This window comes from Octopus bimaculoides, chromosome 1 (assembly GCF_046866305.1).
Source record: "Octopus bimaculoides isolate indiv1 chromosome 1, ASM4686630v1, whole genome shotgun sequence".
NCBI lineage: Eukaryota > Metazoa > Mollusca > Cephalopoda > Octopoda > Octopodidae > Octopus > Octopus bimaculoides.
This window is the reverse complement of record NC_142928.1, coordinates 41,679,115-41,702,604: the sequence shown is the minus strand read 5'-3', so window position 1 is coordinate 41,702,604 and position 23,490 is coordinate 41,679,115. Positions and strand designations below refer to the sequence as shown.

Sequence of the window (23,490 nt, the reverse complement as noted above, 5' to 3'; positions counted from 1 at the left end):
TTAAGAAATTATTATATAAGGCGGCGAGCTGGTAGAATTGTTAACACGCCAAGCAAAATGCTAAGCGATATTTTGTCCGTCATAAAGTTCTATTTCCTCCGAGGTTGACTTGGCCAGGGTCGATAAAATAAGTACCAATCACGCACTGGGGTCGATGAACTCGACTAGTCCCCTATCCCAAATTTCAGGCCTTGTACCTGTAAAATAAAAAGATTATATACATATTACGCTATATAGTTACATTGTCGTCCGTGACTTCTTCTCCGGCTCCTACATACAGGTAAAAACTGAAACATAATTGGCGGAGTTGCCGATCAGGACACCCGCATAAGTTGGATTTTCTCTGTTCTGACGGGGATTTTCCCAATTTTTTTTCCCACTACGGCCTTTCAAATGATGGGGAGGAAACTTTTTATGAGAAAAATTTTGGAAAATATGTTTTTTTTTTTGCACGACGCACTTAAAAAAACCACGGGGGAAGCATTTTTTGATAGAAAAAAAAAGAAAATATTTTAAAACGAAAAGGAGTGTGATTTAAGGGAGATTTAGCTGTTGTTTCTAGCACATCCATCCCACCATAACCTGGTACCTTTTTCGATTCTCCCCCCGCCTGCATCAAGCGCGTTCGTGTGTGTAAGAAAAAACATATTTACTAATAGAAAGGTATATTATTAACAACAAAAAATTTTGAAAATATATTTTTGTTCAAACCCTCCCTCTCTTTATTTCTGTTTATAATTTTAAAATATTGGAGAACCTGAGAAGGTCATTGCTGGGGTTTATCCACAGTGATTTAAAGAAGGCATGTAAAAGATAATTTATTATATAATAGCATACTTTTCTGTTAGTAAATACAACTTTTCTTATATGTGCGCGCACACACACATTCACGGTCTCGATTGGTGCAGGTGGGGTGAGGGTTAAAAATTAAAATTACAAATTTTTTTGTTGTTGCCTATATTCCAGCCATGGACCACCTGTGTGTTACTTCCACATCATTATTTTGGGGAGAAAAATATTGAAAAACATCAAACCATGTGAGTGATGAAGGAACGGAGAAAGTGGTTGTGGGATGTGCTAGAAACAACAGCTAAATCTCCCTTAAATGACGGCGGACGTAAAAAACGTGGACCGCCCCCCCCCCCCTTTTTTTTTACAGAATCCCCCATTTTCGAGTACGGAGATTCTGATTCTGCAAAGAAAAAAAAGAAAAAAGGCATTTTAAAATTTTAATTCTCCCATCACGTCCCATAATAGTTAGTTTTAGGGTTGGGTTAGTTTTAGGGTTAGGGTTGGGGGTTATATTTAAAAAAAAAAAAACAAATTTTACAAAATTTTTTTCAGAATCATAATCTCCGTATTTTTCTACGTACTCCGCAAAAAGAAAATTTCTGAAAAATGTGAAAATTGAAGAATTGGGGGTGGCGGTGATTAAAATATTATATGCCTTTGTTTTTTTTTGTTTTGTTTTTTTGCAAAATCAGAAACTCCGTATTCGAAAATGGGGGATTCTGTAAAAAAAAACAACAAAGAACATCCTTTACGTCTGCCTTAAATGACACACATTTTCGTCTGAAAGTATTTTCGGAAAGACTTCTTCCCGCCACCCCCCATTTTCTCGCAAATTATTATTTTTTTTTTTCCAAAAACCCAGGTTTTCGGATACAGAGATTCCAGTAAATTACCAAAAATCGGAATTTTGACAATTCTGTCCCGCCCCCCATTTCTTCAATTTTTTTTTCACTTTTTTCCGTAACCCTAACCTCCTAACCCTAACCCTAAGTAGAAAAATTTTTAGAAATTTTTTTCAAAATCATAATCGTATTTTTCCGTATATTTTGACAAAAAAAAAAAGGAATTTCTGAAAAAAGTTAAAAATGAAGAGAATAGAGGGGTGGTAATTTCAAAATGCCGATTTTTGCCAATTTTTTGCAGATTTGTATTCTCCGTAGCCGAAAAGTGGGGTTTGTGTAGAAAAAAAAATTAAATTTTAAAAAAGGGGTGTTTTTTGGCGGGGTGGGGGGTACAAAAGGAAGTCTTTCCGTATTGGAATTTTCCAAATTCTTTTATATTAAAAAGGTTTTGGCCCGTGATGAAAAAAAAAAAAAAAAAAATTAGAAAAATCCTCGTCAAAACGAAGAAAATCCAACTTAAGTGGGCGTCTTGTTCCGAAACTCCTTTTTTGTGGACGTCAGCATAATGATTTTCTATCCTAAAAACTTCCAACACAAAGTTCAATATTCATTCAGCTAAAAGGTTTAGCGAAGTTTTCCGTGTCAGCATCTCTCTCTCTCTCACTCTCTCTCACTCTCTCTCTCTCTCTCTCTCTCTAACATACACACACTCACGCAAAACCAAAGTTATCGTTGGTGCGCAAAATGGTAATTCTGAAAGATTACCCCCGCAAAGGGTAATTACCTGCACATTTTCATTTTCGATTTGTAAAATTTTGAAAGCATTTTTTAATGTTTTTGCATAATTTTACTGACCGCTTTTTCAAGTACGATAGTTAAAAAGAGTAAAGTTGGAGTGGGGGTAAAAATTTAAAAAATAACAACAGTACTCAGCGCAAACCTCCGCCAAGGCAACATCAACGTCCTCTTAACGATTAGTCGGAGATAATTTTTACAATTAGAATATCTAAAATAAACTCTACTGCTCTCATAAACGAGAATACTAAAAATGAATCCGCCTGCTCCCAAAAGTTACGTAAAAAAAACTGGAAAAATAATAATCCAGAATCCTTGTCCCGTACTGAATCGATCCCCAAATCTAATCACTTCGTGCCAGCCACGAGGCCAAACATCCGTGAAAGTTTCATCCGAATCCATCCAGCGGATCTTGAGATATCTTGTCCACGGACCAAACAAACGCGACTGAACAATACCTCCGCCTTCGCTAAGGTAGAAGTAATAAATGGAACTTTGAAAGGTGAACGTCGGACTTACGAAGCACCACCAAGTTTGAATTTCTCCGTTTTGATGGTGATTTTTCAGATTTTTTTTTTCACAGTGTCCTTGGAAATGCTCTAGACTATCTTTTCAGCAAAAAAAAAAAAAAAAATTACGATAAATGATGTTTGTTTTTTGTTAAACCCCCATCTTCTCTCCGGACTAATTTAGGTCGATTTTGCGGGCTCTATGCACTTAAAAACGGCAAGAGAAGCCTTTATGGTTAAAAAAAAAAAAAAAAAAGTAAATATTTTCAGACGGAAAGGTGTGTGATTTAAGGGAGATTTGGTTGTTGTTTCTAGCATATCCCATGACCGGTAAGGGTTAGGGTTGATAAAAATCATAAATTTTCAAAAAAGATTTGGTTAATGTTTACTTTAACACCCGGCCACAAAAAAAAAAAAAAACTAGTGTAAAAAATGTGTATTGAACAAATATGAAAACAAAAACTTGCGCCATCGAGCCGTGGGGGTGGAGTGCGGAGAGGACTTTCGGAAAATTCACAAAATCCGATTTTTTTCCTCATAACTTTTGGGAAAATGGATATCTGTTAAAGTAATTTTATATAAATACTTTTCAAACAGTATAGATTACGATTATAAAGGAATTTGTGGGGAAAATTTTCTTCCAAAGGGAGAGGACTTTTGAAGATTAAGAAATTCATAAATTATTTTTTTGCTTGAGTGTAATGGAAAAGTTTGAAAGAAAAAAAAAAAAAATTAGATTCATTTAGTTTTCGTTTGAGTAATGGAAAAAAGTTTTTAAAAAGATTCCATGTATTATCATGGTAGAAACAAATTCATAAATACGGTGTTGAATATGGTTTCACTATGGAAAAATTACCGAAATACCGAAAAATTTTAGGGTGATTTAACTATTGTTTTTAAAACCTTTTTCTATAACTCAAACGAAAAATAAATGATTGTAAAAAATTTTTTTGAAACTTTTTTCCATTACACACAAGCAAAAAAAAATTTATGAATTTCTTTCTCTTTGAACGTCCCCTCCGCACCCCCTCGGAAAATTTTTTCCCCCTCAAATTTCTTTATAGTTGTAATTTATGCCGTTTGAAAAGTATTTACATAAAATTTCACTAAAAGATATCCATTTTCCTAAAAGTTATGAGGGGAAAACTCGGATTTTGTGAATTTTCCGAAAGTTCTCTCCCCTCTCTTTGTTGGCGCAAATTTTTGTTTTCATATACATTTAATACACATTTTTTACACCTATTATACTTGTTTTTTTTTTTCTTGTTTTGGTGGTTAGGTGTTAAACATTAACCAAAAATTTAATAACACAAGTTTATACTCTGAATGGGGAGAAAATATTAAAAAAACATTAATGCTTGTCAGAATGAGAAAGAAATGGGGAAGGTGGTCATGGGATATGTTAGAAACAACAGCCAAATCTCTTTTTAATCACACACCCTTTCGTCTGAAAATATTTACTGTTTTTACCCAAAAAAATCATCATATGTAGTGGCTACAAAATCGGTAGGATGGAGCTGCTAAAAAAAACGGTTTTTATATAGATCTACACCTGGTGGAAAAATTGAAAAAAAATAGTGTAGTAGTTGAAGTGCACCGTATATGAAATAAATATGAAGGAAAAAATGTGCGCTGGCAAACGGGGGGGTGGGGAGAGTGCTCGGAAAATTCACACAACCCGAGCACTAAATCTCAACGCCCGGTCACAGGAGTGAAACAGAAATCATCTAATACTCTAACCCTAACCCTAACCCTAGAGGGCTTGGAAAATTCACACGGTCAGCCCTACACAACCCGAGTACTAAATCTGTTTCACTCCTGTGACCGGACGTTGAGATTTAGTGCTCGGGTTGTGTGAATTTTCCGAGCCCTCTCGACACCCCGACCCCCCCCCCATTTGCCAGCATGCATTTTTTCCTTCATATTTATTTCATATATGGTGCACTTCAACTACTACACTATGGATCTATATAAAAACCAAAAAAACATCATTATTTGCAAATCTCTTTTGCTTAAACAATAGTCCAGAGCCTTACCAAGGGCACTGTGAAAAAGTAAAATCTGAAAAATCCCCATTGAAACAGTAATTCCAACATGGTGCTTCCTAAGTTCGACCCTTTGGAAAACAGAAATACAAAGAAATTTTCTGAAAAAAAAAAGTAAAATACTTAACAGTTGGATAAGTGGTGTGTTTACACCAAATTTTATCAAAAAATAAAAATAAAATGATTATATTCAAATTTGTCGTGAAAAAAAAATTTGGCAGAGTTTTGGATCAGGATGCCCAATAAGTTAGATTTTCTCCGTTTTGATGGGGATTTTTCCATTTTATTTTCACAACTTTGAATATATAATGGGGATGGGGCATCTTTTTATAAAAAACTTTTTTTGAAAATTCCATTGACCAAAATAACTCTGGAGAGGGGTGGTGAAAAAAAGAATCATGAATTATCATGTTTTTTTTTTTTTTCATAAAAAGATGCCCGCCATCATTTCAAAGGCTGTGGTGAAAATAAATAAATAAATTGGAAAAATCCCCGTCAAAACAGAGGATATCCAATTTATGCAGGTGTCCTGACCTGAAACTCTGCCAAAAAATTTTCCAAGGGTGATGAAAGAAATTTTGGAAAATTCAAATGAGTTGGCTTTGTTTCTTCATAACTTTCCAAAAAGTGGAAATGTTTTTTTAATGAAATTTTCAACAAATACCTTTCAGATGATGTAGACTACAATTATATTGGAATTTAATATGAAAAAAAAAAAAAAAGCAATTAGTGGGCCTACACACATGTCAGTAGGGATCCAGACAAAAGTGTGAAAGTGGACAAAAGTCCCACAGTTATTTTTTTCAGTTATTTTTAGTTATTTAGAATTTTTAGTTGAACATATCAATTCCAGAATTGTTTTATTTCTTTTTTTACTTGTTACTTTGTGCCTGTAATTCAAATGGTCAGCCTTGTCACACTGTGTCATGCTGAATATTCCCGAGAACTATGTTAAAGGTACACGTATCTGTGGAGTGCTCAGCCACTTGCACGTTAATTTCACGAGCAGGCTGTTCCATTGATCAGATCAACTAGAACCCTCGACGTCGTAAGCGACAGAGTGCCAACAAAAACTTGTTACTTTTCACCTTTTACTTGTTCCAGTCATTAGATTGTGGCCATGCTGGAGTACCACCTTGAAGAATTTTTAGTTGAACATATCAATCTCAGAATTTTTTTTCGCTTTTACTTGTTGCAGTTATTAGACTGTGGCTGGCCATGCTGGGGCACCACCTTAAAGAATTTTTAGATGGCTGTATGGAACCCAAAATTTGATTTAAGCCTGATCAAAACCACTTCTGTGATATATTCCGTTTTTGTCTTTTTTTTACTTGTTGCAGTCATTAGACTACAGCCATGCTGGGGTACCACCTTGAGGAATTTTTAGTCAAATGTACTGACCCCAGAATTTTTTTAAATGACTTTCAACCAGCACATGAACTGAAGCCTAGAAGATCTCTCTGTCTGTGAGAAAAACAGCACCATGACCCAATTCGCTCTGCCAGAAATTTGGAAACGACATACTGTACTGTTTGGCATTCATACCGGAAGTTCCAATATGAGCATTTTAGAGTGTTTGAGTGTCAATCTGAGGGCATGTACCGAGAGTGATGAATATCAAACACCTAGTCAACATCATGATGTTTGGATTGATCACTAGTGATGGTGACGTTATACCTCCAATCATCTTCCCACATGGCCTCAGACTCAACACGGAAGCCTACATCAAATGCGTGGAGGAGGTAATGCTGCCCTGGGTCAAGAGAGTGGCTGCTGGAAGACCCTATGTCTGGCAACAGGACTCTGCACTATGTTGCACAATCATGGCTGTCAGATAATTTCTGTGTCCACATCACCCCTAACATCTGGTCATCTAACTCCCCAGACTGCAACTCCCTTGGTTATTATGTGTGGGGTGCAATTGCGCAAGAGACCAACAAAACTTCTTGTAACACCGAAGATGAACTGAAGGCAAGGATTATGACAGCTTTCACCAACTTAAACAAGCAGACCATCCAGAAGAGTTGCAGGAGATTCCAAAGTTGTCTGGAAGCCATGGCGATTTTATTGAATAAATTTACTCTTTAGTATTTCAAAATATTTTAATGTAATTTTGGTAAATATATTTGTTAAAATAAGACGTTAGTGTTGTTTTCATTTTTGCATAATTTAGACAACAGTTTATTCACCACACCCTCTATATATAGTATAATCAATTTCTCACCTCTCCTGTCAACTTTACCCTGTCAAAGGACCCTGTCTAAAATGTTTGATTCTTTATTCACCACAGCAAGTTCACTGTACTCCTTTCATCAACTTTACTAGATAATACATGCCCTCTGATGGAATTTGTTTGATCATATCTGTATGTATGTGTGTGCATGTATGTTTGTAAAGCAACAGAAAGTGATTTGAGGGAAATTTGACTCCTTTTTCTATCCTGTAGAGACTCCCTTGTCAGTTCAGTTACTTGCTCTTTAATTCTGAGGTTGCCCCATTGATCTTAACTAATGTAAAAGACATAGCATTTGTGATCAGCCCCACTATTTCTTTTACCTGCAATTGTTCTGTAATTACATTAACGGCTATGTGATCCTTTTCTCTGAAGAACTGGTGTGGTTTGAAGGAAATTTCCTTCACGCTAAGCATTATTTGATTACCATTTTAAGTTTATTCATATTTTGTATGTTTCAGCCTATCCAACTATCCACAAGTCACCATTAGTAAAATATGAAGTTGTGGCTAATTACAGCCTACTGTATACAGTTGAAGGAAGTGATAAAAATCTTTCTCCCTATCTGCTAGCAGCACATTTAGATGTAGTTCCTGTTACAGAAGAAAACTGGAAATTTGATCCTTTTGGAGCTGAACTCTATGAGGGTTACATTTATGGTAGGGGTGCCATAGATGTTAAACTTGGTGTTATGGTATGTATTGGCAAATATAGTTTTGTTTTATTGCAGTTTTATAGATTGCTTCCCTCTGTGCACGTTTTTCTTACAGCGGTCATGTTAAGCACATCAATCTCAGAGACTGCAAAATCCATTGGCACAGCCCTTCCTCCAAACCAAAAGAGTAAAAAAAAAAGATAATTATCAGTGCTTATCATCTCAGATATTCATTAAATATATTGCTTTATAAAGACCATCATCTTTACTTAAAACATTTATTTGCAACTAGCAATACCCATAGAAATTCCAGTTATTTTGTCAATTGTATGATAGAATTGTATATTTTTCTGAAACATTTGATTCTTGAGAGGGTGTAAAAATCCATATAGGTAGTATTAATTAAAGTTGTAGGCTGTCTGTCTGTCTATTCTACTTATGGTTCTGCCGATGTATGTATCTCTCTACTCTAACAATAATGATAAACATTTAAAGCAAATAACTAAAAGTAAAACCTAAAGAATTGCGGTGCCCCAGCACGGCCTCAGCCACTGGGCTGCTACACATAAAAAGGTATAAGTAGCATCCACAACTATTTGCAAAGGTTATTTCACTTAGATTTAAGTACTTGTCGATAAAACTGGCCATCAGCCTTTCTCATTCCTATCTATCACTGAATCTATCAACAGATACATTGACAGATTGAAGATATAGAACCAGTTGAACATTAAAACCTTTAACCACAAATAAAGTTTTATTTCAAAGTCTTTCACAATATTCATCATCATCATCATCATCATTGTTTAACGTATGCTTTCCATTCTTGAGGAACCTCTTGGTGTTCATAGCTTTGTCAGTAGTTTTGCTGCATCTGTTTCTTATGCATGCATGTGATCTCATTTTGCATATATGCAGCTTTGGCTCTGGTGGGCAGGGTTGATTTGTAGTGTATGAACAGATTCCTACTGGCCACTTTTCTATAAAAATTTGAATAGACGGGACCCTCCTCTGTGATCTTGTTTTGGAAATCCAGCAGAGAGATGGTTCCAGACTTATCTGGATGTTCAATTTGAAATTTGACATGTGGTTGTTGACATTGTTGAAAATTTGATGATGCCTCCTCCCCAGATGAGGTAAGCATCAGGACATTGTCAACATACCTTGAGAAAAAGATACATGAGTGGTGTTAAGTTCCTTGCATTCGAGTTGATCGATGTATGAGATGACCAGCAGGCCTGAGAGGCTAGATCCCTAGCCTCTCCAAATTACTTGCTAAACATATTGTTCATCCTCTCTTTACTGACAGTATTTTTGGATATGGTTTATATTGCTTTCACTAGCTATTTATCAACTCCTAGTTTTCTGAGTGACCACCAGACTATAGATCATCACACTCTGTTTTATTTTATTACAGAAATAGAAATTAGTTCAGCTATTTCTAAAAGAGTGTGATGTCCTGTATGGTTTGATCTTAGATCCATTTTCCAGAAAAAAATAAATAATGAACAGCTAATGACATGAGTGCAGACTTTCTCAGCTGATAGGAGGTTACATTAGAAATTAATTTTTGTGTTGACATGCTTTGAGAAACCTAAATATATTGCTAGACACGTTTTTGAATTACAACAGTAAGTGACAGAGTCCTATCATGTTGGAAGATCATTGCAACAGATATACATTTCCCAAGCTAAGGAATATCTTGCTAGATGCAATATTGCATTTAATGAAGTTACTGACTTTGCCAAGGATAAAGAGTCAACAGTGAAAACTTCATTGTCAAATGCACAATATCTTTTATGTCATGAATACCTTCTATAGAAACAAAAGATTTCCAGATAGAAGAAAATAAACCAGGAGGAAGAGGAAGTGAAGGGGAAACAGGAGAGGATGTTCTTTTAGAAACCCGAATATATTATTTTGAGAACAGAATGAAAGGGTTTAATCTTTTCAAATCCATATTTACTGAATGAACTTTTTATTATTAAATTTAGCCATAGCTAAAGTAATAGATAAATGTTAAACTTGATTTTTGTTTTAGATATTTCTAGTAGTTTTTATGTTAATGATGAGATATGAAAGTGGTTTTTGAAACAAAACTAAATTTTATCAAATGCAATTTTCATAAATATAAATTTCTTTTGTGTTTTTCAGGGTATCTTGGAGGCTTTGGAGCATGCTCTGAAAACAGGTTTTAAACCTAAAAGATCTTTCTTTGTTGCATTTGGACATGATGAAGAGGTGTGTATTTATCATAATTGATAAATGAAAGGTACAAAATATTCTGTTCAGTAATTAACCTTTTGATACCAACCCACCCAAAATTGCCCTTGGTTCCACAATACAAACTTTCTGTTTTAAAGTGATCTAAATTTAAATTTTCTCTTAAATTTCATGCTAGTTTATGTTGCAAACTCCAGCTTAATAAGGGAAGAGTTACTTTGCTAAATTCTTTGTTATTTTGAAAATTAATTAAAACAAAAGTTGTGTATTTCAATAGAAGTGCAGTAATGGAAGGGTTAATATTCTTCATATAGAAACAGCACAACTCTGGACTAAATTTCAGCTCCTACTACATTCAGAGTGCACTTCAATTTCTTTGGAGCCAATTACACAAGCACCAGTAATATACTGAGATTGACTCAGTTTGCTACAGCTACTTCCATACAATATTTGGCCATGTATTTGAGTAAAAAAGCCAACATAGAAATGTTTTCAATTTAAAGTTGCACTGATACCACTGATTTATGTCTTCAGCCTTACTAGATTATGTGCAGTATTCTATCAAATATCTTTTGTAGGTAAATAATATGAAGATATAAAGATATATTTTAGTTATTCTGAAAAGCACATGACAGTATGGCCTATATTGTTTTCATAAACATTATAGTATGTATTGTCCAATAACATAATCACTAAAAGCAACAACAAAAGACATGGCTTTACCAAATGATAAAGACCTGTTTTTTTTTTTATTTTACTGTAGATAAATGATATTCTTTTTTAAACTAATTAATTCTATGATCATCTCACTATTTAGGTTTTTGGGGAGGATGGAGCACGTCATATAGGTCAGCTTCTTGAAAGACGAGGTGTTCAATTGGAGTATCTGTTTGACGAGGGTCTCATGATAATCAAAAATTTTTTAAAAGGTTTACAGCCTGTTGCCATGTAAGTTTATTTACAAACCTTTCTTTATTTGCCTATTTTTGAGGTAGTGTGTTACTTCAAAATATTTTAAATATTTGTTATTCTGAAAGATAGTATCATAGTCTATACATACTTGTGATTTACATGCAGACAACTCAGTCATTTCATCTTTTTCTCATTGTCAAACTCATGCTTTAACTATCATTGTTTCTGCACTTATTGACTTGTTCAACCACAACCAAAACAAGGCTTTCCGTCACACATCCACACTGCACAACAATCTAGAAGCCGATGGCACATGAAGTCAGCTAACTAGTTGGAAATCTGTTTCATTCTATCCCTGACAATAAATGTACTTCACCTGGTTCGTCTGAGATAGCAAAGCAGGTAGTAGGAGCCGTCTGCTTATATATGTCCCTTTAATCTCTCACTCAACCAAAATACATAGCACCAAATCCCCAAATAATTCAATTGTGTTGCAGCGATACAAGCAAATGAAAAAAAAACTTGGTAAAAACCCACCCTCTCCAGAAGCTATGTTGCTTTTACTCACCACAGTAACTCATGCAAGGCTATCATCCAAAAAGTAAAAATATGCTTTGGAGCAATGCACAGCATTCAAGCCCTCTAATCTTCCAAATTACAGCTAATTCTTCAGATTGATAGATCATTACCAACTTTGTGGAATCCTCAACATCATCACCCACCTTAATGTCTCCATAAACAGCAATCTTGTGGAAAAGACTTTTATTACATTTATTGCCCATTTTCCTTTTAACTTTGCAATACACACATTCAGTAAAACTCCTCAAAATCTTTCTTTGTCCTCTCCACCTGTTACACCAACACAAACACATACCAAGTGCAAAAATGCTCCTGGTTACATCATATCAATTAGGCTGCACCCCCAGACAGTGATCAGTGCCATTATCCTCAAATGCTAACCCCTATCCTCACCAAACCCTTCAGTATTTGTCTTTCTGTAAGGATCCCAATATTTGAAAATATATGATAGTAAGGGGAAACCTCTCTGCATCTACAATATATCAGCCTGCTGCTCTTTCAACATCTCAATGATGATGAAAACAATCATCCTCTCTAAAAACTTGAATATCATTTAATCTTCAGTGACTACTTGTATAACTTTATAGAACTACATCTACTGGGACCAGCTCTACTAAGTCACCAATGGTCACACATTTTCTTAGGAAGTTCAGTGAAAACAATATAGTTACACTTGACATCTACAAGGCCTCCAACTGTGTTCAATATTGAAACTTTTCTCACTATGTTGCTTATTTTTAGGTTTCATCTTTCTCTCATCTCTTTGAATGGAAGGTTCCCATCAGCTTACACTATCACAGCATGCATTAAGGGGCTCTCTGTGAACCATCTTATATTGATCTGAGTGTGCTCTAATGTTTGGTAAACCAAGACCTAGAAAACCTCTTCTGATGAGAACATGACAACCTCATCTTTTTCAGCAGCATCAAAATACAACCTCTGCTTATATTAAGAAAACAATCATACCCTATTTCATCATGAACAACTTGCAAATAAAAACCTTCAAAATCACTGCAAATGCTTGAATTCCTGAACCTTTACAAAACCCTTAATAGAGTAATGTTCGCAAATATGGAACAGTATAACTAATACTACTTCGACGAGTGGCTGTGTGGTAAGTTGCTTGCTTACCAACCACATGGTTCCAGATTCAGTCCCACTGCATGGCACCTTGTGCAAGTGTCTTCTACTTTAGCCTCAGGCTGACCAAAGCCATGTGAGTGGATTTGGTAGGTAGAAACTGAAAGAAACCCGTCGTGTATATATATAAATAAATGGAGTTAAATGCAGGTGTTATTCAAATTCTTTTACTTCCAACACATGTTTCGAAGATATCACTGGTATTATTCCAAAGGAATAAAATGGTTTAAGACAATGTAATCTTCTCTTCAGGGAAATGAAGAAATAAAACTCGTCAATAAGACATTTTAACAGAATATGATGGATATGTATAGTGATTAACTGAACGCTATTAAGTTTTTTTTCAAAAACACGTTACAGGATATAACGTCAAAGGTAGCCTATAGAAAGAGGAGGGGTAAAGGAAAGAAAAAAAATCAGAAACCAAATAAATGAGAAATATAGAACGATATGTGAATTAGATAAATAAACATGTGTTGGAAGTAAAAGAATTTGAATAACACTTGTGTTTAATTCCATTTATTTATTTATATATATTATACAAAATATTTCACATAAACTTAGAGTTTCTACCTTTAAAAACAAGGTGTTATGTCCTTTTTACTTGTGTGATTTTTTGCTACTCTGGTAACTGTTTATCTATTTTTTCCGTGCTAATTGTAAACAAGAAAAAATACATACATCTATTTATATATATATACATATATATATATATATATATATATATATATATATATATATATATATATATATATATATATATATATATGTATATATATGTATGTGTGTGTGTGTGTGTTTGTTCCCCCCACCATCGCTTGACAACCGATACTGGTGTGTTTACGTCCCCATAACTTAGCAGTTCGTCAAAAGTGACCGACAGAATAAATACTAGGCTTACAAAGTCCTGAGGTCGATTTGTTTGACTAAAGGCAGTGCTCCAGCATGGCTGCAGTCAAATGACTGAAACAAATAAAAGAGTAACAAATTATATCCAAAAGAAGGCCATGTGACCTACACATAATAACTTCCAGCCCACATTCTCTGTTTCTTCTCCCTGTCACTACCAGAATTGTCTCTGTTCTAGTTAGTAGCATACCACATCCACAACCATTTCTCCTCCTCTTCTCACGCATATTGTCTCTGTTGTTTTTGGTCCAACCGTACAGATAATATTTCAAGATGATACTGTCTGACTTGATTGAGCATACATCTTGTATTGGGGTTGAAGTTGTTTGACTAAAATTCTTCAAGGCTCTGCCCCAGTATGGCTGCAATCTAATGACTGAAATCAGTTAAAAATTAAAAAAACAAAATATGGAATTAATCCAATATTGCAGCCATTTCAGAATATATTTGAGAACTTTAGCAAACCATTTGTGGTTAAATTCTGTACATGGAAGCATGTATATAATTTTACAAATTTTGTTCTTGTTAAAAAATTTTCAAATCTTTACATCGAATTTTCGAGAGATATGTTTTTTTTCTGATCTAATCATTGAATATTTTCACTTGGTTTTGTAGGATTGGTGTTGTTGAAAAAGGTCAAGCAATGGTGAAACTCTCTGTCAATGGAACAGCTGGTCACTCATCAGCTCCTCCGGCTGAATCTGTCATTGGCATTTTGTCTGCTGCAATATGCAAGTAAGTAACTTACATCTTACATATATACTTGGTTTTAATGATTAAGAAGTTTGCTTCAGAAGTACAAGGTTCCTGGAGAAACCCCACTGTATGGCATCTTCGACAAATATGGCTTTGAATTGATCTAAAACTTGTGAGTAAAACTGGATACATTGAAACTTCATAAAAGCCTGTTGGATGGATTGTACATCCTGCATGCTGTTCAGATTTTGCCTCTTATGACTATCCCTTTTTTTTGAGCTCTCAAATATTCATTATGAAGTTATTGATTTACTACAGACAAAACTGCTTTCAGATGACTAAGAAGACACTCGGGTTTCAGTTGCACAAGATCTCATTGATTGTGTTGAGAACAATGAACATTTTGGAAAACTTTGCGTAAGCCTCTGAGCAGGTATTGCCAAGCTTATGGCAAAATTTGATGCAGATTCCCTGCTGAACTTTTTCTGTCATGGTCAATGCGATGATCATATGCTACACATGTTCCTTCCAAGCACTGCTGTAAACAGTGAAAGTGAGCTAGAACGTTAAAAATTAGTGCACATGCACAGCAGAGTTCAAGGTCAATCTGTACAAACTGGCTTCATTCTGTGTGCTTTAGCTTCATTACTATGGCAACAGTCTGGACATCTATTGATCAGACCACATATATGCAAACTGTATGTATGGATATATCACTATCATAAATTGCTTTGAACAGATAGCTTCTGAGTAGCTGACAAAGATCTTACAGACTGCTGCTAAGACATCTTTGGCCTTTTTGATGATTTTAGAAATGTTGCTCATCCATCGCAGATCGTTATTGTCAATAATACCTTCGTCACATTCACCAACAAACTTTTTAAGGTTAGTGTTGCGGAGCAAGCTGGTAAATTCCAAGTTTTTCCTCCTAAAATGTACAGTAGTGTCTGACCAACTTGAGTTGCCAGTCAGCAATCTGTTACTGTATTATGTCCAGGTCAGATTGCAGCAAAGATCTATACATAGCATATAGAATCTGTTTCTTTTATCTTAAAGTACAACTTGAAGTCAGCTGCATATTTTAACACAGTAATATGCACATAAGCTCATCAATATTCTATTATACAATAAGCTCTTTATCATCATCTTCACCACTACCATTACCATTATCAACATCATCACCACCACTACCATTAGCAAAATCATCATCATTGTTATTATATAACCAAAACATACAGGAAGAACATGCCCAAAATACTGTAAGGCCTTTATACCAGTAATTTAATATTTCTGCTTTTATTGGTATTAATATCAATTTGTTAATTTCAAAGTAATTTGCATTTTGTATATATATAAACAATATTGTTTATAGCATTGAAGCAAACCCACAACCCGATATGTTTGGTACTGGAGCAGAACGAGCTAGTTTTGAACATCTTGCACCCAAGGTAAGATTTTTAAAGTTCAATTTGTTGCCTCCTCTTTTTTTTTTTTTTTGACAAAGTTTAAGCTTCCAGTTCTCTTATGTGTCAGAATGAGATGGGAGAACTGTAGTAAATATATATATAAGCATAACTAAGTATTACATCCAGTAATGGAAACGAATTTTAGGAACTATGAGTACATTAAGGTCTCTGAGATATACACCACAATTTCTATCACTCATAATATGACAATTATAGAAAACTAGTTCAAACCTGTTACTCAGCAACCAGATAAAATATTTGCAAATCATGCATGTACCTTCATAAATTGTGTGAATAATGTTTAGATTGACTTTCTTGGTGAACATTAGTAACAGAATATAAGATAAGAAAATAAGAAGATTATACCTCATATAATATACATATAGTTACTTTATTGAAATCTGTTTCCTTGCCTGTGACAAAGGGCCTCTCACTCAGAGTAAAAGGCAGACTGTATGACGCATATATACGAACAGCCATGCTATATGGCAGTGAAACATGGGCCATGACTGCTGAGGACGTGTAAGCTCGCAAGGAATGAAGCCAGTATGTTCCGATGGATGTGTAATGTCAGTGTGCATACTCGACAGATTGTAAGTACCTTGAGAGAAAAGTTGAACCAAAGAAGCATCAGTTGTGGTGTGCAAGAGAGATGATTGCACTGGTATGGTCATGTGGCAAGAATGGATGAGGATAGCTGTGTGAAAAAGTGCCACATCCTAGTGGTTGAAGGAACCTGTGGAAGAGGTAGACCCAGGAAGACCTGGGATGAGGTGGTGAAGCACGGCCTTCGAACATTAGGCCTCACTTAGACCTTTGGAAATATGCTGTGCATGAGAAGACCCGGCAAGCCAAGTGAGACCATAATCCGAGGCCTCTGCCAGGGATGTAGCCAGCCCACTTATGTGTACCTTTCCTTCATTGGACACTAAACTCTGCTTTTGAAGACCTGTTGAGGCAAGTGAAATCGAAATTGAACCAAATTCAACGACTGGCACCCATGCCAACATCTCCTTCATTGGACACTAAATTCGGCTTGCGAAGACCTGTTGAGGCAAGTGAAAGCGAAATCGTGATGGCACCTGTACCAGTGGAGTGCTAAGAGCACCGTCAGAGCATGATCGTTGCCAGAGCAGCTGACTAGCTTCTGTGCCAGTGGCACATAAATAGCACCATTCCATTTGAGTGTGATCGTTACCAGTGTCGCCTTCCTGGCACTTGTGCTGGTGGCACGTGAAAAGACATTCGCGCGAGGTCGTTGCCAGTGTCACTGGACTTGCTCCTGTGCAGGTGGCACGTAAAATACACCATTATACTGTACATCTGGTCAGCTCTAAAATCATAGTAAAATAGACATTAAACTTAACTAACTAGTTAATCATTATAATCATCAGCATACTTCCATTTCTATACTAGCATGGGTGGGATGGCTTAACAGGAACTGGCAAGGTTAGGGCTGCACCAGGTTCCATAGTCTGCTTTGACTTGGTTTCTACAGCTGGATGCCTTTCCTGACACCAATCACTTTACAGAGTGTTCTTGGTACTTTTCATGTGGCACCTGGTTATTTTAATGGCTTTGCAATGAATGACATAATTATTCAGCAGTGACAATTTTGTTTTAGTGTATTATGAATGAAAGGACTTTTAAGGTAACAAAATGTCAAGACTAGCAGTGACTATCAGTTAAATATAATGATTATGGTCTTATATTGACAATATATTGGTTTCAAATTTTCATACAAGTCCAGCAATTTCAGGGGATGGGGTAAGTCAATTACATCGACCCCCTCCCCCAGTATTCAACTGGTACATGTTTTATTGACCCTGGTAAGATGAAAGGTAAAGTTGACCTCGGCAGAATTTGAACTGAGGGTGTAAAGACAAATGAATTACCACTAAGCATTTTTCCCAACATGCCAATGATTCTGCTATGTCACCACTTAGAGATTGACAATATATTAATTTTATGTTTCTGTACAAATGGAAAGTAGGATTAATCTATTACTCTGTATAAACCATTATCTGGTCTTTGGTTAACTTTAGCAGCATCCACCCTCATGTAAGCATTCAGGCCAGATCTACGATTTGAGGATACCTTCTTCTCTCCCTCCCAGCCACCATTCTCAGGGGCTGTGGAAAAGGTCTCTTGTGATAAAATGATAAAAATAAATAAATCTCTCTTGATAAAAAGATAAATAAATATAGTGTGAAATTTAGTGATTGAATGCATCACAATTAATGTTATTTTGTCATTTTATTTTAATTTCATTTTAAACAGTTGCCTCTCATACCTCGTATTTTACTGTCCAATCTTTGGTTATTCAGACCTGCTGTGTCATGGTGAGTTTTCCAAACCAGTTATATATTGGAATTCTTATAAAAACTATAGTTATTTCATTGTGTAATTGTAGTTACTCAGTTTGTAATTTTCCCTGTTACTCTGAAACAAAATAGGTTTCAGAAAAAAATTTTTTTCATCATGGTTTGCAAAAACCTTTTTAATGTCTTTAAGATACATTTATTCCCTTTGTGTGGCAAACATCGTATTTTAGTTCTTAGAGTTTTTTAATTACTTCCAATCATATATTATGTTAAGGATATATGTAATTCCATTGTTGACTATTTGGCTTCTGTTGTTTACAAGAACAACAAAATTAACACAATAAAATAATTGTATTAAAGACATAGGCATTTATATATTTACTTAATCATTTCATTATACACAATTATATATTTCAATCTATTTTTAACTTTATAGTGTTATACCTGAATATATGTGAACAATAATTAATTTTGTTAAAATTTCGTATTGGAATAAGAAACTCTCTTGAGTAAAAAATTGTATAAAAAATGGATTTGTTGGATATAAAGACAGATGAAATAATAGCTATCTACTCAAGCCTACTTATTTTATGTCTCACTTTAGGTTTTTGTCTCGCAAATCATCAACAAATGCTTTTGTCAGGACAGTAAGTGCTGTGACCAAATTTAATGCAGGAATTAAGGTAAATGTTTTGACAACTTTTTTTCTTATGGAAGGTGGACGTTAAACGATAATGATGATAATGAAACATAATAAGATCTTTCAGTAGGGATGGATCACAATGAGGATGTTTTAATGCATTTTTGACTTGGATAAGAAATTTATTTTTTTATGACTGTTACAAATGAATTTTTTTTTTATGATTGTTACAAATGAAATTTTTTTACCAGCAGTTATGAAGTATAAATTTTCAAAGCCTTAACTTTTATCGTTGTATTTTTGTGCATTTGTGTAATAGCTGAATATTTAAGGTATTAAGCTATTTGATCAACATTGGTGAGTTGGCTAAGTAATGTATCCATATTTACACATCTGACTTGATTAACTGAAAATTTGATACTGCATTTATTGGATGTTTGAGTATTGTAGCAATTAGAAAAGGTATTCAGCAATACATGCAATACAGATCATATCATCATCATCATTTTACGTCTGTATTCTATGATGACATGGATTGAACAATAACTGACATTCCATTGGTTACGATGATGAGGGTTCCAGTTGATCTGATCAACAGAACAGTCTGCTTGAGAGATTAACATGCAAGTGGTTGAGCACTCCACAGACACACATACCCATAACATAGTTCTCAGGGAGATTCAGCATGACACAGAATGTGACAAGGCTGGAACCTTTGAAATGCAGGTACAACTCATTCTTGTCAGCTGAGTGAACTGGAGCAACATGAAATAAAGTGTCTTGCTCAAGGACACAACACGCCGCTAGTAATCAAACTCATGACCTTACGATGATGAGCTGAATACCCTAACCATTAAACCACATGCCTTCACACTCTTCATCTGGATGGGTTGGAAGACCACATGTCATTCACACTCTTCACCTGGATGGGTTGGAAGACCACATGTCATTCACACTCTTCACCTGGATGGGTTGGAAGACCACATGTCATTCATAAGTTTCATTTTTGCCCTGACTTTTACAGCAATATACCCTTCCTAACACCAGCCACTTTACAAGGTTTATTGTAAAGTGGCTGATATTTTTTTTTTTTTCATGTCATCAGCACTTGAAAGATTGTCAAAACTTGGACAGGACTAAACACTCCTTTCAACCATATGCTTAACTGAATGTACCGGGTCTATTCTGTCCTGGTACCAGCATGCATAATGGGAGGGGCAGGAGAGTGTGACAGATATTAAAAAGCTAGATACATGGTGAGAATATTTGATGGATGCTGATACTGGATAACATAGAGGTGTGGTTGATCTATTTATAAATAGGCTGTTCTTGCTCTTTAGCGATAACTACATTTGTATTTAGGCTCCTAATTATATTTTGCTTTTGAGTTATCATCTTACTTTTAAAAGCATTTCCTTATATAACTTATTTTTACTTTGATTTAAGGAAAATGTGCTTCCTGCATCAGCTGAAGCGATAGTTAATCATCGCATCCATCCTTCACAGACAGTTGAACAGGTAATTATTACAAACAACCTTCATAAACAATAAGGTAATGCACTTGACTGTCTTCAAATTTGATTTTATTCAGAAGATGATTTTCCTATTTCATGTGATTTAAAAAAACAACAAAAAAAAAACAATTTTGTAAGTATTTTTCTTCAGATTTTGTGTGTATCACAAAATAACTTTAGAATTGGGTTTAAATGGTCAGGTTTTGTTTTTACCACTAATTTTACTGCTATAAACAGTAAAAAGGTCTTAGCATTAATAATTTGTTATATTTAACTAACAGCACACACACGCACGCGACCATTATGTAATTTATAGTTTAATATACTATGAAAATGTTCTGTATCTTTAAACATAAACATGTTTCTGTTCCCCAGGTCAGCCCTGATCCAGCAGGCAATGAGTATCAAAGGCTACATTATTCAATGTGTCTTCTTCGTTTAAGTTGGTAGCATGATGATTTAAGGGAGATTTTACTCTTATTTCAAGCAGATTGAGTGATTGCATAGAGACTCCATTGTTAACTTATTTAAACATGGTTTTGAAATGCCTATGGAAAAGATGAGCTGCTATACTACTTTTGGTTCTGGTTATGCCCGAGTACTACCATAGTTCTAAAGCACATTTCATTACTCATTAGCTTGCAGTTAGTTTGGTAAGCTCCCACCCTGTCATTCTCTAACTCTTCACATTTGCATTGCTGGTGAATAGGTGCAGTAGGAATAGTTTAGTGCCTTACCTAGGGTACAGTGCAAAAGTTGGTAGGATATTCACTTACAACTCTACTGATACAAAACCAACAATATATTTGCAAATTTATAGATGGCAGTGAAGTGGCAGACTCACTATAGAATACCTTTTGGTATTTGTTCCAACGCTCTGCACTCCAAGTTCAAATCTTACTGAGGTCAACTTGCCTTTCGTCTCTTAACTGGCCTTGTACCAAAAATTGAAAGAAATATTTGTTAATTGAACAAAATATAACATGTTCCAGATGATATCTTTCGATATTCTTAAATTCTATATCTTATTTATGTAGCAGTAAAGGAATATGAAAACAAGAAAACCAGCTTGACTGTCATGAATAGTCAGCAGGATGCTTAAAATATCTGGCAAAATAGGGTACTGGGTTGTCACTTCAATTGTAAACCATGTAATACAAGCAGGTGTCATGCCTAATGACTAGTATTGCAGTATTATCATGAACTGTTTCAAGAGCAAGGGTATAATTTGAAAATTTGCCTTCTACCAAGTCAAGTAACCATGTAGGAGCTTTGACATTGGTTTCTGGAAATATATATTTGTGGGATTGTTAAGGGAAATCATTAGCAATTCTAAGATCCAGCATTTGTACAAGTGTGTCTCTTTGGTATATTGGATAGATTCCTATAGATTTAGAGAGATTGCAGAGGGTAAAGTTACCTGAAAAGATGCCATTAGGATTGGTTACTATGCTGGATCAAATAGAGGATTTTTTATTTTTGCATATGGCAACAGTGCATATGTGGAGTTTAACAGGTTTTTTGTTGAATGTGTGCTATTTGGATTTAAGGCAAAACAGGCATCAATTATAAGTGGATTTTTTTCCATGAGAATGCTGCAAATAAAAGTTATTCTTAGTTGATGATGTCTTAGTGATTGAAATTTTTGTATCTCACTGAGAATTTGTATCTTGTCATGTTGAAAATAATTAATATTAAAAAGATCAGGCTAATTAGAATGGTTTGAGTAGAATATTGATTAACTGTCACAATAATGATTAAACTTCATTACAAAATATTAGTATTAAAAATAATTGTCTGTTGTATGTTTATTTTATTTGCAGGTAGTTGAATATGATCGCAAAATTATCAATGATGATAGGGTGAAAATTACTCTCAAGGGTTCTTTAGAGCCTTCTGCTACTTCACCTTATGATGATAATAGTTTTGGTTACCACACATTGAAAAACAGCATCAGAGAAATATACACTGACGTAATAGTTGTACCAGGTAAGGTTTTTGAAATATATTTGAGCTTTTATTAATAAATTATGAAAAAAAGTTTTGTTATTCAAAATAAATTTTACTTGATTTCATTATTTAGTTGCCAAAAATTTTAATTCAGTTTTAATATTCTATTTGAATCTTCTCTCAAGCTGGCAGAATCATTAGCACACCAGGCAAAATGCTTAGCAGCGTTTCATCTGGCTTGACATTCTGGGTTCAAATTCTGCTGAGGTCAACTTTGCCTTTCATCCTTTTGAGGTTGATAAAATAAGCACCAGTTTCACACTGGGGTCAATGTAATTAACTAGCCCACATCCTCCAAAATTTTAGGCCTTGTGCCTTTAGTAGAAAGGATTATTATTATTATTGCTGTTAATATTATTATTGTTGTTGTTGTTGTTGTTGTTCTTTGGTTTTTGCCTTAATTTATATGACTTGCACTCAAGTCTCAACCAGAGATGTCTAGGGATGACAAGATTTTGCATCTGGAGATGCCAACAGGTGAGGTGCCATACAATTGAAAATACTGATATCTGTGGAGTTGGTGGGGAGAGAATGAGTAAGGTTGCATTTACATGGAGAGGAATTTGTGCAGAATATGTGTGGTACTCATATACGTATGAACTTTCATAATTCGCTTATATTCATGTGTATGAAGGGCCCACTAAATTTGAAGTGCCCTGAGCACCCCATGGTTTAAAACCGGTCTAGGAATATATCTTCGGCAACCAGTTCCACCCTAACAGTAAAGGTTGGATCTTCCTTCATTAGTACTCCTCACACTATAAATAAGGATTTCATCTCCTCCACACCTAGCACTTATACATACCCATGCATATACTTGACTACACATGCCCTCCTAAAATCCCTCATCCACTTCTCTCCCCATCTCTATCTCACAATTTATCCACCTTTCTGGCCACCACTCTTTCACTCACTTTTCTGTCTAGTGCTAGTGCCATGAAAAAATGTACCCAGTATACTCTATAGAGTGTTAGGTATTAAGAAGGGCATCCAACTCTAGAACACTGCTGAAAATTAAACTTATGAGTGAGATGTAGTCCTTTGACCACTCTAGGACTGCAACAATAATCCATGTAACCCATACTAACATGGAAAGTGGACATAAAATGATGATACATACATACGTACATTCTAATTTTAAATCCTCTAATAGTTACTTTGACATTTCATATTTCCAGAGTTGTTAAAATATGTGCTGTTGATAACAGT

General features: G+C 35.0%; 1 protein-coding gene across 2 annotated transcripts in view; it reads left to right on the top strand.

Moving 5' to 3' along the window:
- Positions 1-23,490, top strand: part of LOC106878939 (N-fatty-acyl-amino acid synthase/hydrolase PM20D1.2) — a 29,069-nt gene that overhangs the window by 5,016 nt on the left and 563 nt on the right. For both annotated transcript variants that reach the window (XM_014928311.3, XM_014928310.3), the window contains 9 exons: positions 7,678-7,910; positions 10,023-10,109; positions 10,909-11,039; positions 14,247-14,366; positions 15,700-15,775; positions 18,074-18,135; positions 18,722-18,800; positions 20,204-20,275; positions 22,095-22,260. In XM_014928311.3, the coding sequence (XP_014783797.2) occupies positions 7,678-7,910; positions 10,023-10,109; positions 10,909-11,039; positions 14,247-14,366; positions 15,700-15,775; positions 18,074-18,135; positions 18,722-18,800; positions 20,204-20,275; positions 22,095-22,260 (1,026 nt within the window). The remainder of the gene's footprint in view (positions 1-7,677; positions 7,911-10,022; positions 10,110-10,908; positions 11,040-14,246; positions 14,367-15,699; positions 15,776-18,073; positions 18,136-18,721; positions 18,801-20,203; positions 20,276-22,094; positions 22,261-23,490) is intronic.